We start from the raw sequence: 15000 nt of genomic DNA, 5'->3' as shown, positions 1-15000 counted from the left end.
ATAGCCTAAGCAGTGTTACAGTGAGGTCCTGTGCGGGTATGGGTGTATTGGACATAGCAGCGTTGATGAAAGTGTGATGTGTCTCAGATTAATCCAGACAGACAGCAGTAATCCCGTGGTCAGAAACTCGACACTGAGTAGTTGGGAGGCTGGCTGTTGACGACAGATGGGCTGTCGTATCTAACTTTACAGCTTCAGTAAATAGCCAGTAGTGAGTGTGTATATACACAAATCTTCTTTTTCCTTCTCTCTCCCCCCAACCCCCCCGGCAGTCCCTGCATACTGATGCATATGATCACTACAACGCCATCTATTGCCTGCTCCTCGATCGGCTGAAAAGACACAAAACTCTGCGTGTGACTCTACCTACCCCTCGCCCTATTGGCTACACACTTAATGCTGTGCAGGTGCGCTTGCTTCAACAGCAGAAATCTCACCACTTTAGAGGGTTGCATTTGATGATGCACTTTTCTTTTTTTTTCTTTTTTTTTTCTTTTTTTGTTTCTTTCAATGAATATTCATGAGGAAGACAATGCTGAATGTTTGATCTGTCTATATTAATGCAGCACAATAGTGTGTACACAGCAGCTTCTGCTGTGTGTTCATGCAGACTGAAGCTGTGGCTGAAGCAGCACTGTAGTGTCACACCATGCTGCGGTGCTGCTGTGGTTGGAGCCGGCTACATGGCCTTGCAGGCTGAGTCTGGCACGCAACAGCTGTATTCGTTACGCGATTCCCTGACTAAGATCTTACTAAGCTTCTAACCTCAATGAGCCTCTGAATCATCATGAAACCATGCTATTCATAAGATCTCTCTCTCACTCTTTCCACCACACTCACCCTTTTCACTTATTTTTCAGGATCAGGGTAATGCTGTCAGTATGCCTGTACCTCACGTACAGCTCATAAACCCTGAGAACCAGATAGTGGAGGTGAGTAGACACCCCCCCCAAGGGTGCAGAGGAGCATGGTGACTGCTGGTTGTATGGTGACTGCTGGTTGTTGCATACTGTATAGAGCAGGCTCAACTACTCAAACTGCTTTTGGTTGGATAGTTAATTCTGCCTGAACACACACTTAGTGTAAACGCATTGCTACATGCACAGAAACACATAGCCTGCATGTCAGTCTGAGAGACATTTCAAGATGTATTCTGTCACGCACCTCCACTTCCCTAACCATGTGTGCACTTTGTTGTGTAGCCGGATGGCACAATGGCTTTGGATAGTGATGAAGGAGAGGAGCCAAGTCCGGAAGCCATGGCGCGCTATCTGTCCATGAGACGACACACTGTAGGAGTACCAGACCCCAGGTACTGAGGGGTCAGTCCCCTCTCTCTTTCTCTTTCTCTTTCTTTCTCTCTTACTCTCTCTCTCTCTCTCTCTCTCTCTCTCTCTCGCGCTCTCTCGTGTTCTCTCTCTCTGTGTGTGTGTGTGTGTTTGTTGAAATCTTTTAGATTTCTTGTGACTTAAGAAGTTTTAGTACAATATATTGTTAAAAATATTAGCTACATATGTGATAGATTCTGTTCAACTGTACCCATGTGTGCGTGTGTATTTGTGTGTGTGTGTCTCTCTCTCTCAGGGCAGAGATGCAGGAGGAGCTGCAGAAGTTGGCTCCTGGATTTGTGCGGGTGCCCCCACCCCCCTTTGCCCCACTGCCTCCCACCATGGCACAGATCCCCACCTTCATGCCCACCCAGAACTTCCAGCCCACACAGCAGCTCGAGTACAAGGTAGTGCACAGCCACATGCCCCCACTGTGCATCAGCCCCTCTCTCTCTCCATACATGTGTCTGTTTCTTTATATGTATGAGCGTGTGCTTGTGTATATCTGTCTTTTCTGTGTTTGTAAGTTTTTTTTTTTTGTTTTTTTTTTCCCTGTGGTCCCAGGACACTGGCTGTGTTTAGTTTAATTTGCTAAGGTTTTTTTTCCCCCTTTTGAAATTTTACTTTTACTTTTTTGCCTCTCCCTATCTTTGCTTTTCTCAATTCACCCTTTCTGGCTCTTTTCCTCCTTCTCTCCCGCTGTGCGTGCGTGCGTGCGTGTGTGCGTGTGTGCGTGCGTGCGTGCGTGTGTGTGTGCGTGCGTGCGTGTGCGTGTGCGTGTGTGTGCGTGCGTGCATACGTAGGAGCAGTCTCTGCTCCAGCCTCCTACCCTGCAGTTACTGAATGGGATGGGCCCTCTGGGGAGGCGGGCATCAGATGGTGGCGCGAACATCCAGTTGCACGCCCAGCAGATGCTGAAGAGACCTCGTGGGCAGTCGCCTCTCGTGGCCAGCCCCGTGAGTATGCATACGGTACTGTAGATACTTTATTAGAAATATCCGTAAATGTATTCAGTCATGTAATTATCCAATCAGCCAATCATGCGGTAGCAGCTCAGTGTATAAACTCACGTCAGTTAATGTTCACATTAAAGATCAGAGTAATATGAATGACTTGGAGTGTGACATGGTTGTTGGCACCAGATGGGCAGGTTTGAGGTGTTTCAGAAACTATTGATCTCCTGAGATTTTCATGCAAACAGTCCCAAGAGTTAAGTGGCAGTTCTGGGGGCAGAAATGCCTTGCAGATGAATGAAGTTCAGAGCAGGCTTCTGACTAAAGTGCTTTTTACAACAGATGTTGTCACAAAGCAGCTTTACAAATGTCCAAGTCCAAGCCCCCAGTGAGCAAGCCAAGGGCGACTGTGGCAAGGAAAAACTCCCTAGAGCATGAGGGAAAAACCTTGAGCGGAACCAAGACTCATTGTGGGGGAGCGTCCTCCTCTGGCCGACAATGGTCACTACAATAATAACAATTTAAAGAGAAAAATTAATTAAAAAATGAAATGAATTTGAATCATATAGAGATGTGGTAGAATGGACAAATCTGAGGGAATGACGTGATGCAGTTGTGTCAACATGGACCAAAATTGTAAATGTTTCTAATACCATATAGAATCTATTTCACAAAGAACTGAGGTTGTTCTGAGCAAATGCCACACCTACCCAGTATTAGTGTGGCATTTCTAATAAATTGGCCGGTGAGTGTATAGTTTCTTCTGTATGTGCAGTAAAAGATTTGCTGTGGTTTGTTTGTTGTAACAGTGTTTATTCCTGTTTAATGTGCTGTTTTCTAACAAGCAGTGATTTTTGTGTCTAGCACCCAATCCCAGCTGTTGCCCCAGTAGATGAAGAGGGTTCAGATGGAGAGCCGGACCCAGAGGCAGTACAGAGGTGAGACCCTGAGATGTAGGGGGGTGTTTTGTTTGGATATGTAGGTGTAGAGGTGAGGGAATGTGTAGGGTATGTCTGGGAGAAGGAGGGGTTTGGGCCCCGCCTCCACCTACCAAACGTCCCACTGCTTTCTGCTTTCAGCTGCTCATCTTAGTCTTTAGTGAGAACGGAACTGGCTCTGTGGATGAGCTGGTTGACAAAGAACATGCTAAAGGGCCATTCTACACTGCACGCATTACAGACAGTTTGCATGCTGCATGGGCTACGGATTTATAGTTTCCCACCTGGGTCTGTGGATTCATAGTTTTCCAACAGTTTCTGTACAGTTTTTGTTATTGTGGTTGTTAAGGAAAGGAGTCCATGGCTGTGTTGTGTATGGGACTGCATACGTGTACGTCTGTGTATGCGTGGTTAGTAGAGTTGTGGTTCTTAGTGGCTGCTGCGTTTGCATTTGTGCCTTTGTGGCTTCCAGTGCTTCTCAGCTGCTGTATGTGTGCATGCGCACACATGTGCACTCGTGGTTGTCTTGTCTGGGAGCTGCTCGCTGTGCTGGGTGTCGTGGGGTGCTGGGAGTGTACTAAAGGCTGCAGCACCGCTTCCTGTCAACAGGGGGCACCAGTCCCTTGGTTTCCCCCAGCTCTCTTTCTTTCTTTTTCCCTTCTGTCTTTGTCTATTTTTATTTCTTGCCCTAATTCGATGGCGAGAAAAAAGTAAACTCAATCAGTCTAAATATTCTAAATTCTTCACATTTTCCTGATTTTATGCTACATTGCCAAATTTTACCTCTCATGGCTTTGCTTCTGACTAAAGCTTTGCAAAATAACCTCAGAAGAAAAAAAAAAAAAGATGCACAAAAAAAAAGACGCGCTCTCTTTTCCAATTTGACGGCATGGTCCGACGTGGCCAATCAGAGAGCTGATTCGTGCTGCTTCCTGTTTCCCTCCCACCCTCATGGTGCAGGTACTTGGCGAACAGCTCCAAGCGACACACCACACACAACGTGGGGAGCTTGAACTACACCTCCTCCGAGCTCTCAGCAGACGCTCAGAGAGCAAGACTGCGGGGCTGGACCCCTGAACACTCACGGTGAGGGAACACGCACACCCTCCCGCACACCACCCAGCGCGAAAACAGCACAGAGGCCATGGCCAACGAAGCACAATAAAGAGACCAATATTTTAGAAGCCCTTTTGCCCAGTTGAACTGCATACTTGTGTCAAATCTATGGCTCAGGACTGAGATTGTGAATGAGGTGCATGCCTTCTGGTTTGACCTCCGAACCTTGTGCCTGACCCCTGGTGCAGAACCGGTGCTGGAGGACCACAGCTGGTGTTAGAGTACAGTGCTGTGGGCCTCTCATCTGGACACTGGCTCCTGTTTTCGTGCATGACCTGCATGTTCTCATTTACCTTTGGTATATTGAAATAAACCAGCAACTATGCATCAAGTTGTTGAATTACTGCTTTAAAACAGTCCTTTTCCCAAGTTTTTGACTAGTTGGTACAATTGTGCTGGAATAAAGTAAAAAGTATGGACCAAGTAGGGGTCCACAAAAATGGGACTGGGAAATGATTAAGCAAATTTACTGTGGATTTAGCAGTACATCACTTTTACAACCCTGGGTCCAGGGATGTCACATTAAAAGACTCAAAACTCTAAAGGTAGAAGCTCACAGATAAATATATGTAAATACACAGCATTCAGCTAAAGAGGAATCTGTGGTGGCTGTTGGCTCTGCTACTGCAGGAGAGCAGAAAGAGGCCAGATCTTTGCTTCTTTCCTTTAGAGATGCCAGCAACCAGTAACTGTAAGTATGAGGGCTGCCGAAAATAACAGACAGATGAAGAAAAGAATGCACATGCATGTATCAGATGCAACATAGCTATATTTTGATCATTATAAATGGAATCAAACAATACCTGTGGTTATTATTATTTTATTTTTCTAAAGTACCATATGAAACAAGACACAGCAGAGTTGTAGGGCAGCTATACACTGTATGCTTAAAAATGTGTGGACATCTTTGCTAATTAATTAAGATTTTCAGCAACACCAGTTGCTAACAGGTATATAAAACACACAGCCATGTAATTTCCATAGAAAAACTCTGGCATTAGAATGGGTCATACAAAATAGCTCAGTAACTTTAAATGTGGTACTGTCATAGAATGCAGCCTTTAGAAGCATTTTATGAACAACAGACGTGATCTCTACCATGCGAACCCACAGAGCGGGGAAGCACGGTGCTGAAGCATACACTGCATCAAGATCGGTTATCCTCTGTAGTGTCACTATTGAGTTCCAAATTCTAAAAACAGCATCAGCACACAAACTGTGCATCGGGAACTTCATTGGATGGGTTTCCATGCCACAGCATCTACACACATCTAAGATCACTATGCATCATGACTAGCCATTACACTGGAATGGTGTAAAGCATGCCACCACTGGACTCTGGAGCAGTGTAAATATGTTCTCTCGAGTGCTTTATGCTTCACTATCTTACAGTCTGATGGATGAATCTGAGTGTGGTTGATTACAGTGCCGATGCGAAAGTTTGGTGGAGGAAGGATAATGGTCTGTATTATAGTTTTTCAGGGTTTTAACTAGGCTCATTAGTTCGGATAAAGGGCAATGTTAATGCTGCACCATGTAAAGACATTTTAGACTATTGTATGCTTCCAACTTTATGGTAGTGGTTTGGTGAAGACCTTTTCCTCTTTCTGTATGATTGTGCACTCGTGCACAAGGTTTGATGTGGAGGAACTTCTGTGGCCTGTGCAGAGCCCTGACCTTTGCCCTATTGAATACCTTTGGGATGAACTGGAATGTTGATTGCAAGCCAGGACTTCTCATCCAGCATCACCACCTGATCTCAAAGTTGCATTTTAAACTGAATTAAAACTGCACAGACACTCCAACATTGTGAAATATGCTTTATTTCAGCCAATAATTGCATAGTGGTGTCCCAAATTAATATCTGATGAATGGAAGTGACTTAAAATATTAATCAATTACAGGTGGACATGAGCTTGCTTTGTTTTCTGCTGTTGCACACCAACTGACTAATTCTGTTGTCTGTTGTGTGTGTCTGTGTCCCAGGTCATCTTATAAGGACTGTAACACTTTGCACTTGCCAATGGAACGTTTCTCTCCTGTACGCCGTTTTTCTGATGGCGCCGCTACTATTCAAGCCTTCAAAGCCCAGCTAGAGATCAAGCAGCTCAAACAGGTACGTATATACACACAAACATTTCCAGATTTGGACACAGGCCACCTGCCCAGCTTGGTTATAAACATGAAACTGAAAGGGAAGGTGACAGTACAGAACGTTGGTGATGGGCTGGCACCTACACTGAGGCTATAGGGAAATCAAGCAGCCAGTAACAGTTGCGATGTGATTGGCTCTGTGTATCGATTTAGACCAATGAGCCTTGGTCAGGTCAAAGGTTGCTTGAGATCTCTTATTTGTTTTTGTCATTCACACTACAGTTTGCTTGCAGGCTAGCTGAATTTGAATGTACTTACAGTATTAACATTTTAAATTGGGATTCATATTGTGTGTGTGCGCGTGTTAGGAATGTGAGCAGCTGCAGAAGATGTATGCTGCCCCACAGGATGAGAAACTACTGGAGCACACACAGCAACAACACGTTCTCTACCAGCAAGAACAACAGATCTTACACCAGCAAATACAGGTACACACACAGCACCTGCACATCCTGTACCAACAAGAAATGTTACTTATACACACACACACACACACACACAAGCACATCAAATCAATAGTGGCAGTATTCAGCAGGAATGGATCTTTCTAAAACAAGAAGTCATTAGATGCACAAAATCTACACTTTGCATGCTTGTGTCTGTTGTCTCTGCCAAATGGTCTGCCACTCTCTCACTCACTCATTCACTCACACACATTCACTCTCACTCACTCTCTCTCACTCTCACCCAGGCCCTTAATTTGGGACATGGAGAAAACCAGCCCAGTCATCTTACCCACCAGCTTCAGAGGTAATGGGCGCACACACACAAATTCATTAAAATTAAAACAGTTGAACATTTTCAAGAGATATACAGATGATGATGATGATGATGATGATGATGATTAAAAGCAGTATCAATAGTAATGGCAGCTAACAAGTTAGCTAATAAGATTTTAACCAGACATTATAAGATAATATGTAAACATATTTAGCAAAGAAGACGTATGTATTTACAGAAATAGATTTCCAAAACACAGTTAACATAAGATCTACAACCTTGTCATATATACTGTATAATGCAGGATGGACAAAGTGTTTAAAGTGTGTATAGGACAGGAAAAAAACCCTTCTGAAGTGAGCTCTTCTGTACATTAATGTCCTGTATCTATGTCTAGAGGAGAGTAAGGTGAAGTCAGCACAGTGGCTGTTGGTCCATTGCAATTAATGTAATTAGGGTGCATTCAGACTTGGTAGCTTCTAGCTTGATTACATGGTTCGTTAGAGCAAATGAAAGCATCTTTCAAACCATGGTGCACACCATATTAGCAGATGGAGACCACCCTGAGCAGGTCGGTCTCAGTCCACTTCCAAAAATCTCTGGTGTGATTCATCTGAAGTATGAACAGAGTACAGCCCGAAGGCACCAAACAGACCAAATTCAGGATGTGATGTCACAAGATGCAGCCCTAAACACTGCATGAATAGTAGCATAAATGATCAATGGTCAGACGTGGTGCAGTGAGGAGGTAAAATGCCTCATTAACAGTTGCTCCAATGAGGAGTTAAAATTCCTTGTTAACGGTCCAATGAGGAGGTGAAATGCCTCATTAACAGTTGGTCCATTAAGGAGGCAAAATGTCTCATTAACAGTTGGTCCAATGAGCATATCTGGACGAACTGCACAAAAATTTATTTAAAATATTCAAAATGCTTTGCATTGCCTCTGTAATGTATTTTGCCAGCTCTTCCATTTTTCAAATGGTAAAATACTTGCCCACATCCACAAACTCCACAAGCACATTTAGCCCAGCACAGAGCATTGTTCTAGTTCAGTTGGCATTATCTTTTTTTGTTGTCACAATATATGTCATAAAAGCTGTTAAAAATAAAATCTGAGTGTGACCATATCCTTATGACTTTTGTTTACATCTTTTGGTTCAATGGTAAATGTCAGTGTGAACACTAAGTGAAGTAAGAAGCCAGGCTGGACAGATTTCTTTTAAAATGTTTGTGGAATCATTTTTTATTTTTTAGGTTGATTGTGGATTTTTCATATTTCACAGTATAGAAGAAAGTGTATCTTTTGTCTCAGTTTCACTGTCTTCTCTTTTGGAGGCCTATTCTTTATCAAATAGCTATAGTGGGCAATCAGTCTATTTGGTTAGAATCTCCCTCTCCTTGGGTCTCAATAGCACTCTAATTTACTTTGAGTTTGTTTCATAATCTCTCTTGCTTTCTCTTTCATTCCCTCAATCACTCACTCACTCACTCACTCATTCTTACTCATTCTCAGGTTGCGAATTCAGCCCTCCAGTCCACCACCTACACATCCCAATAACCATCTTTTCAGGCCAGCCAATCAGAGTCCTCCACCAGGGAGCCAAGGCATGATGCAGGCACATGGTAATCTCCTTTTCTCTCTGTCTTAGCCTTTCATTATCATTATCTCGGTGTCAAACACATTCCTCTTCCTCTTTGGAAAGCACAATGTCTTTATTTGGATCCAAAAACAGTTGATCTTAGGAATTTTGTGTTATGTTTTATTGCTCATGTGTGTGTGTATAAGCAATAAAACAGCATTCAATTCCTAAAATCAACTGGGATTTTTGGATATGGGTTTTTTAAAGCCGATATGGGTGCTGTCTGTTTGTACTGTCTGCAGTGCACTTATTTTAAATAAAAAAACCCCTTATTTTCAGCACCTTCCCAAAACTGTCCTGAAGCATATTTTTGTATGTTTGTTTAGGTTTGTTGACAGATTTGTTACAAGCAAAATAGCCAATCTATGAGCTCAACTAACTTTCAGAGTTCTGTTAACATAAGCCAAAATTTTAAATCTCCATTAGCTAACTAATGTTGGGTATCGTATAACTATCAAATCAACTGCTTATTATAGCAGATTGTTGAGTTGAGACAAGAATTTATTTATTTATTTTTTTAAAGCTGGTTAAAGGCTTGCTAACATTCCCAAATAGCAGTATTCACATTTTCTCCCTAAACGACTGGAATCAATCTAATTATACAGACATAACATTGTATGTTATGGACCTATTACATATATTTGAAAGAATTAAAGTTTTACCATTTTCTCTCAGGAAATGCTACATCTACCATTGGCACGCACTATTTCACAGCACCCACTGACATCTGCCCATAGCATGGCAAAAGGGACGCAAAAGGGAGCTCTAACATTGCTCTACAACAGCCAGAGTGACGGCGCTGCCTGTATTGTGCTTGAAGGCATTTTTAAATTATTGGCTTCGTGAGCGCAGCCATGGGCCAATGCCAGTTATCTCAAAATGGAATTAATTGGCCTGATTAATTCACCAGCCAATATGTATATCAGTCAGAAACTAATATAGATGTATATAGATGTGATTTATCAAATTTCAAGACTTTGCTTGACCATACCCTTAGGCGCGCCATCTGCTGTGCAGTTCCAGCATGCCCCTGACCTGTACCAGTCGTCCAGCGGTAGCCCGCCCCCTACCAACCTCCCCCGGATGACGATGCCCAATCAGGTACAGACACAGGCTTCTGGTCCTGCCCACGGAACTGTCGGATTGGCTCAGGTCCTTCCACAGCAGCAACAAGTGACCATTCAGGTCCAAGAGGTGGAGCTAGGAGGCCAGCGACAGAACTTCTTAGCAACACCATGTCATCGAGTTCTTGGGAAGCAGCTGAGTGCAGACAATGCCGAAACACACAGGTGATCATTTTTTGTAATGAACATTAATCAAAAAAAAAAAACTAGAATAGTGGGGTTGGAGCAGTTATAAATCCCCTGATTTTGTACTGTGTAGAGCAGCCACCTTTTGCTTTAATTACAGCCATCAGTCTGTTTGAATATGTTCACCAGTTTTGCACATCTACATTGAAGAATATTTGCCCATTCTTCCTTGCAGAATTGTTCGAGTTCAGTTAAATTTTGTGGTGACCGGCAATGCACTGCCCTCTTCAAGTCTATCAGATTTAGCTCAGCGCTCTGACTTGGCCAGTGAAGGACATTCACCTTCCTGTCCTTAAGCCACTACTGTGTTTTTTTGGTGGTGTGTTTAGGGTCGTTGTTGTGCTGGAAGGTGAACCTCCTGCCCCCTTCAGCTTTCTAGCAGAGGGCTGCATGTTTTCCTCAAGAATTTGGATGTACTTGGCAGCATCCATTTGCTCTTCAAGCCTAACCAATTGGTCAGTTCCAGCTGAAGAGAAACATCCCCATAACATAATGTTGCCACCACGGTGCTTCACAGTAGGTATGATGTATCTTTGGTGGTGTGCTGTGTTTGGTTCTCGCCAAACATACCCCTTGGAAGTTCAGTCCAAAAAGATCAATTTTGGTTTCATCTGACCATAAAACCTTTTGCCACTTGATATTAGAATCTTCCCTGTGTTTTTGGCAAAGTGCAAATGACACTCATGTTTTCAGGAACAGCTTCTTTCTTGCCCCCCTGCCATAAAGGTCAGCTTTGTGCACAGACTGATCAATCTCAGCCCTACAGACTTGTAGCTCCTTCCAAGTTGCCAATGGCCTTTTGGTAGCTTCCCTGATCTCAATGTCCTCCTGGCTTGGTCATCCAGTTTGGAGGTATGGCCCAATCTTAGAAAGGTGTTGGTGGAGCCATATACTTTCCATTTCTTGATAATGCTCTGAAGGGTACTCTTAATTTGAAATATTCTCCTATCCACACCCTTATAATGGAGACTTTTTGAAAGCAGCTTTCCAACTATGGTGAAATTTTGTTACCCTGTACAACTAGTTGTGGAATCCTCAAATAATAGCTAGTTGTATTCTGAAGTAATCAAAATCATTTAAGTTGATGTCAGGTGTGTGTCTGTTGTGTGATCTGGAAGGTAATTATAGTTTTCAGTTTGTAATGATTTCTCTAACAGGCTGGTTACTTATCCAAACTAGGTGCTTTACTAATTGTATTATAATTTAGCAGGTTTTTTAAAAGTAATTTTTTATGGTGGGCTCTACTGTTTAAACAAAGCTGGAAAAAGTCACACTTCTTTTTCCATTTTCATGTTGTAAAAAAGGATTTTGATAGTGTATAATAGGCACTGTAAGTACTTGATTTTGCATTGAAATCTGCTAAGGTGCAGAGTACAAGGGGTGAGTATGAACTGATACAGTTCCATGTCTCTAGAGAATATTGGAATCATGTTTCATGTTAGTGATGCTATTTAGTAGGGTGGCCTTGAGATGTTGTTTGTTTTTGGGGTTTTTTTTCTTTTCTTCATGGCTGTACTGATAACATGACATTATTGCGAATGTTCTAGAATGCTGTGTGATGTGTGCTGATGTTTCTGTGTGTTTCTTTTGTAGTCGTAGCCTGGGCCGGTTCCACTGTTCAACGTCGGTGTATGAGCATGCCCAGTTCAATGCCCACCTGTTTGGCGAAGGTGGGCGGGCTCCCGCGGGGGCGAGCGGCGTGGTGGGCACCTACAACTCCTACATGCAGGGGGCCTCTCTGAAGGTGCCAGGGCTGGAGGGCTACCAGAGTGGCACTGCAGCAGGGGTGGCCTATGCCAGCCCCTCTGCCCTGCAGCAGGCTCTGCTCTCTCCTACTCCGCTTGACTATCGCCCCACCCAGCAGCAGCAGCACGTGACCCCCATCCTGCAGGGCCTGCTGTCACCCCGCCACTCACTGACAGGCCACAGCGATGCCCGCCTGCCCCCTCAGGACCTTGCCGCATTGCTTAAACGCCAGAGTCCCCGCCCAGTCCCAACACCAGCTACACCCGCTAATCCGCAGGAATATGGTGAGATCTTGCTGTTGAGGCAGCTCGGCCAAGCCTCCAACAGCCTGGAGACCCTGTCTCCAGCACAGGCCCCGCCCACACAGCACTACCACCATCTGCTGCAGATCCGAACCCCACCTGAATGCCCTGCCCCAACTATCCCCCATTCTGAGAGCATGGAGGAGGACGATGTCCCAGCCTACCATGACGGCCTGCTGGCAAAGGCCACCACCCCCTGTGTAGATGGACATGAGCTATTGGCACCACCATGTGGGGACACACCTCCTTACTCCTCCCCGACACATAGACACCCCTACATGCGCAGCGCAACAACGGCAAGAGGTGGAGTAAACACTGCAGTCTGTACATATCCACGTACACACACGCACAGATGCTGTCATTATTGCAGTTAGAAATGATTTAGGAATATTTCACTTCCACTGCTTTGCTTTTATAATGCCTAACAACCTGTTTTGCTCTCTTTGTGTCTTACTTTTTTACATTCACTTTCTTCCCCTCCTAGGAGCAGGTGGAGAGCATGCGGACTGTGTGGGGGCGGTGGTGATGGAGGGGGATCATAATGCTACATCATATGGTTCTCGCCCCACCCAGGGTGACCCCTACCGGCCCAGGGGGTCCCTACAGCGGCATCACACCATCCAGACTGCTGATGATGCTTATGTATGTCTGTGTGTGTTATGTTACAGGTGTTACCTATTTTTTGGTTTTGACTTGTGTGTGTGTGTGTGTGTGTGTGTGCGTTACTTAGCACTATTTACTCACAAAATTTGTAGGACCAAGCAGAGCCAATGTCTGGAATGAGCTTATTGGCTGGAAAGGCACTAAGCTCTGCCCGTATGTCAGATATCCTCAGCCAGTCGTCTTTGACAGGAAGCCAGCAGCTGCATCAAAGGGAGGAGTCTGGTATGTATTGAATGGATACATATACAGACACTCAAATACATAAACAGACACTCATTACACTGTACAACGCACAGACATGCACTGACAAACACATCACACTTGATTCAGGACTCCATCTTTGGGAATCATTGTTTTACACTTTCCTCAGCTTCATTTAAATTCCCTAGCTCAGTTAAAAATCAGAGCTATGTATAAACAGTAAAGGGTATGTCATTAAAGTATATGTGTGTGTACAGTGTGTGATGTGGAGGCAGAGTTGCATTCTGCTGCGTGCTACCCCTCCTCCTGTACCAGCGACATGCTGCTAACCTACAAACCCCAAGACCTACAGTACAGCATGGAGCAGGCCGGGGTCTAACTACACAGGTATAGTAGTGGGTACAGTAGTGCATTTTAAAACTTCACATTTTCACACTGTGTGGGTGGGTGTGTCTAAAGCTACAGTTTGTGTGTGAGTTTGTTTATTATTGGTGTTTAATATGCTTATTGTTTCTCTCTCTGTGTTTTTTTCTCTCTCTCTCTCTCACTCCCAGGGGTTTGTGCAGTGTATAAAGCTCCATATCTGTCTCCTGTGTTCAGCTGTGTCATGCCAAATTGCCATCATTTGTCTGTAGGGGGCGTCATGGGTCCTTTAGACATGTACAGATAGGATGGGAGGGTTCTGTATTGAAGAGTGGGGGGTGGGGGTGCTGTGCCCGTATGCTACTTTTACAGATTATAAAAGAAGAGTCGCCATTGGCTGTTTTGTTTTATTGTTTTGCTCTTCCATCTGACTGGATGAATCGGGTGCTATCCCACTGCCTCTGCCCCCTAATCATTCTCGTGCTCCCCTTCCACCCTGCCACTGTCATTGTTGCCCCTACACGCCTTTCCCTCTTAAATGTTGCTTTAGCAACGCACAAATGGCGTCTCAATGTACAAGGCATACACAGTCTTACATAAACAAACACACATATAAATATACACACACACAATACACAAACATACAAAGAGACATATTTAATCATACGCAAAGTTGTACATCTAGCCACAAACCCAAAGTATTTCACATAAAGCCTGTGCTTTTTGGGGAAGAGGTTAGTGTTTCCCCCCTCTGCTGTGCAACAGTGGATCATTCCGGAGTGGGCTGTGTTGGCAGCCCAGTGAGGCCATCTCTCAGAGCGACCCATTCCACAGCGCTGGTAGGGGAGGGTTGTGGACGGGCTCAGAGACCTCACGATCGCACAGGACAACCAGCTCATTTTTTTTTGTCTCTCATTTCGGTTCTTTCATTCTTTCTTTTACTTTTTTAATGCATTTTTATGGCTAATGTTCATGTAGGAATTCATTATTATTATTATTATTATTATTATTATTATTATTATTATTAGTAATTATCATCATTAACTATTATTGTTATTGTTTTCTGTAAAAGACATGGTTATAATATTATGATAACTATTAAGAGAAAAAATTGTGTTGCAAAAAAGAACAGCATTTTCCGATCACTGAGGTGATTCTGCACTTTGTTTCAGCATTCTCCCCATACTACTTTTGCTCTTGTCTCACTGACAGCATCAGCTGCCTTTTCTCCATCTTCCTCTTTCTCTCTCCCCCTCTCTCACTCACATACTCACACTCACTCTTCCTCTCTCTCTCCCTTTTTATTTTATTTTTTTTAATTTTTAAAAAGAATTTTGTGTGCATGCGCCTCATAACACCCTTACCATGTCAGTGACAGTTTGGTGCATTGTTGGTAGTTTTAAGACATTTCTTTCCTCTTCCTGTACAGTGATGACATGTATAGATCGCCAATGCCATTTCCGCATCAAAGCTAGCGCTTTTTTCGATGATGGGGAGGCTGATTTTATATATTTTAATGTTTTTGTTTGTTCAATTTTTTTTTTTTCATCTCCATAGTAATATT

General features: G+C 43.7%; 1 protein-coding gene across 6 annotated transcripts in view; it reads left to right on the top strand.

Annotated features, from left to right (window-relative positions):
• The window catches only part of sik3 (SIK family kinase 3), a 48689-nt gene that overhangs the window by 32574 nt on the left and 1115 nt on the right, over positions 1-15000 (top strand). For 2 of the 6 annotated variants that reach the window (XM_081699649.1, XM_081699651.1), the window contains 18 exons: positions 273-407; positions 861-932; positions 1203-1312; positions 1585-1735; positions 2132-2284; positions 3146-3219; positions 4180-4305; positions 6322-6451; positions 6798-6917; positions 7181-7239; positions 8725-8834; positions 9849-10140; positions 10491-10616; positions 11755-12512; positions 12694-12851; positions 12965-13094; positions 13331-13460; positions 13628-15000. The exon at positions 13628-15000 is cut by the window's right edge and continues 1115 nt beyond it. In XM_081699649.1, the coding sequence (XP_081555775.1) occupies positions 273-407; positions 861-932; positions 1203-1312; positions 1585-1735; positions 2132-2284; positions 3146-3219; positions 4180-4305; positions 6322-6451; positions 6798-6917; positions 7181-7239; positions 8725-8834; positions 9849-10140; positions 10491-10616; positions 11755-12512; positions 12694-12851; positions 12965-13094; positions 13331-13452 (2826 nt within the window). In that variant the 3' untranslated portion in view covers positions 13453-13460; positions 13628-15000. Of the gene's footprint in view, positions 1-272; positions 408-860; positions 933-1202; positions 1313-1584; positions 1736-2131; positions 2285-3145; positions 3220-4179; positions 4306-6321; positions 6452-6797; positions 6918-7180; positions 7240-8724; positions 8835-9848; positions 10141-10490; positions 10682-11754; positions 12513-12693; positions 12852-12964; positions 13095-13330; positions 13461-13627 lie in introns of those variants that run through there. The other 4 variants (XM_081699650.1, XM_035534064.2, XM_035534065.2 and 1 more) reach the window with 4 other exon arrangements.

This window comes from Electrophorus electricus, chromosome 17, assembly GCF_041902795.1.
Source record: "Electrophorus electricus isolate QZ-2024a chromosome 17, ASM4190279v1, whole genome shotgun sequence".
Taxonomy (NCBI): Eukaryota; Metazoa; Chordata; class Actinopteri; order Gymnotiformes; family Gymnotidae; genus Electrophorus; species Electrophorus electricus.
Note: the sequence above shows the minus strand (reverse complement) of the source record. Positions and strands in the feature narration are given on the sequence as shown.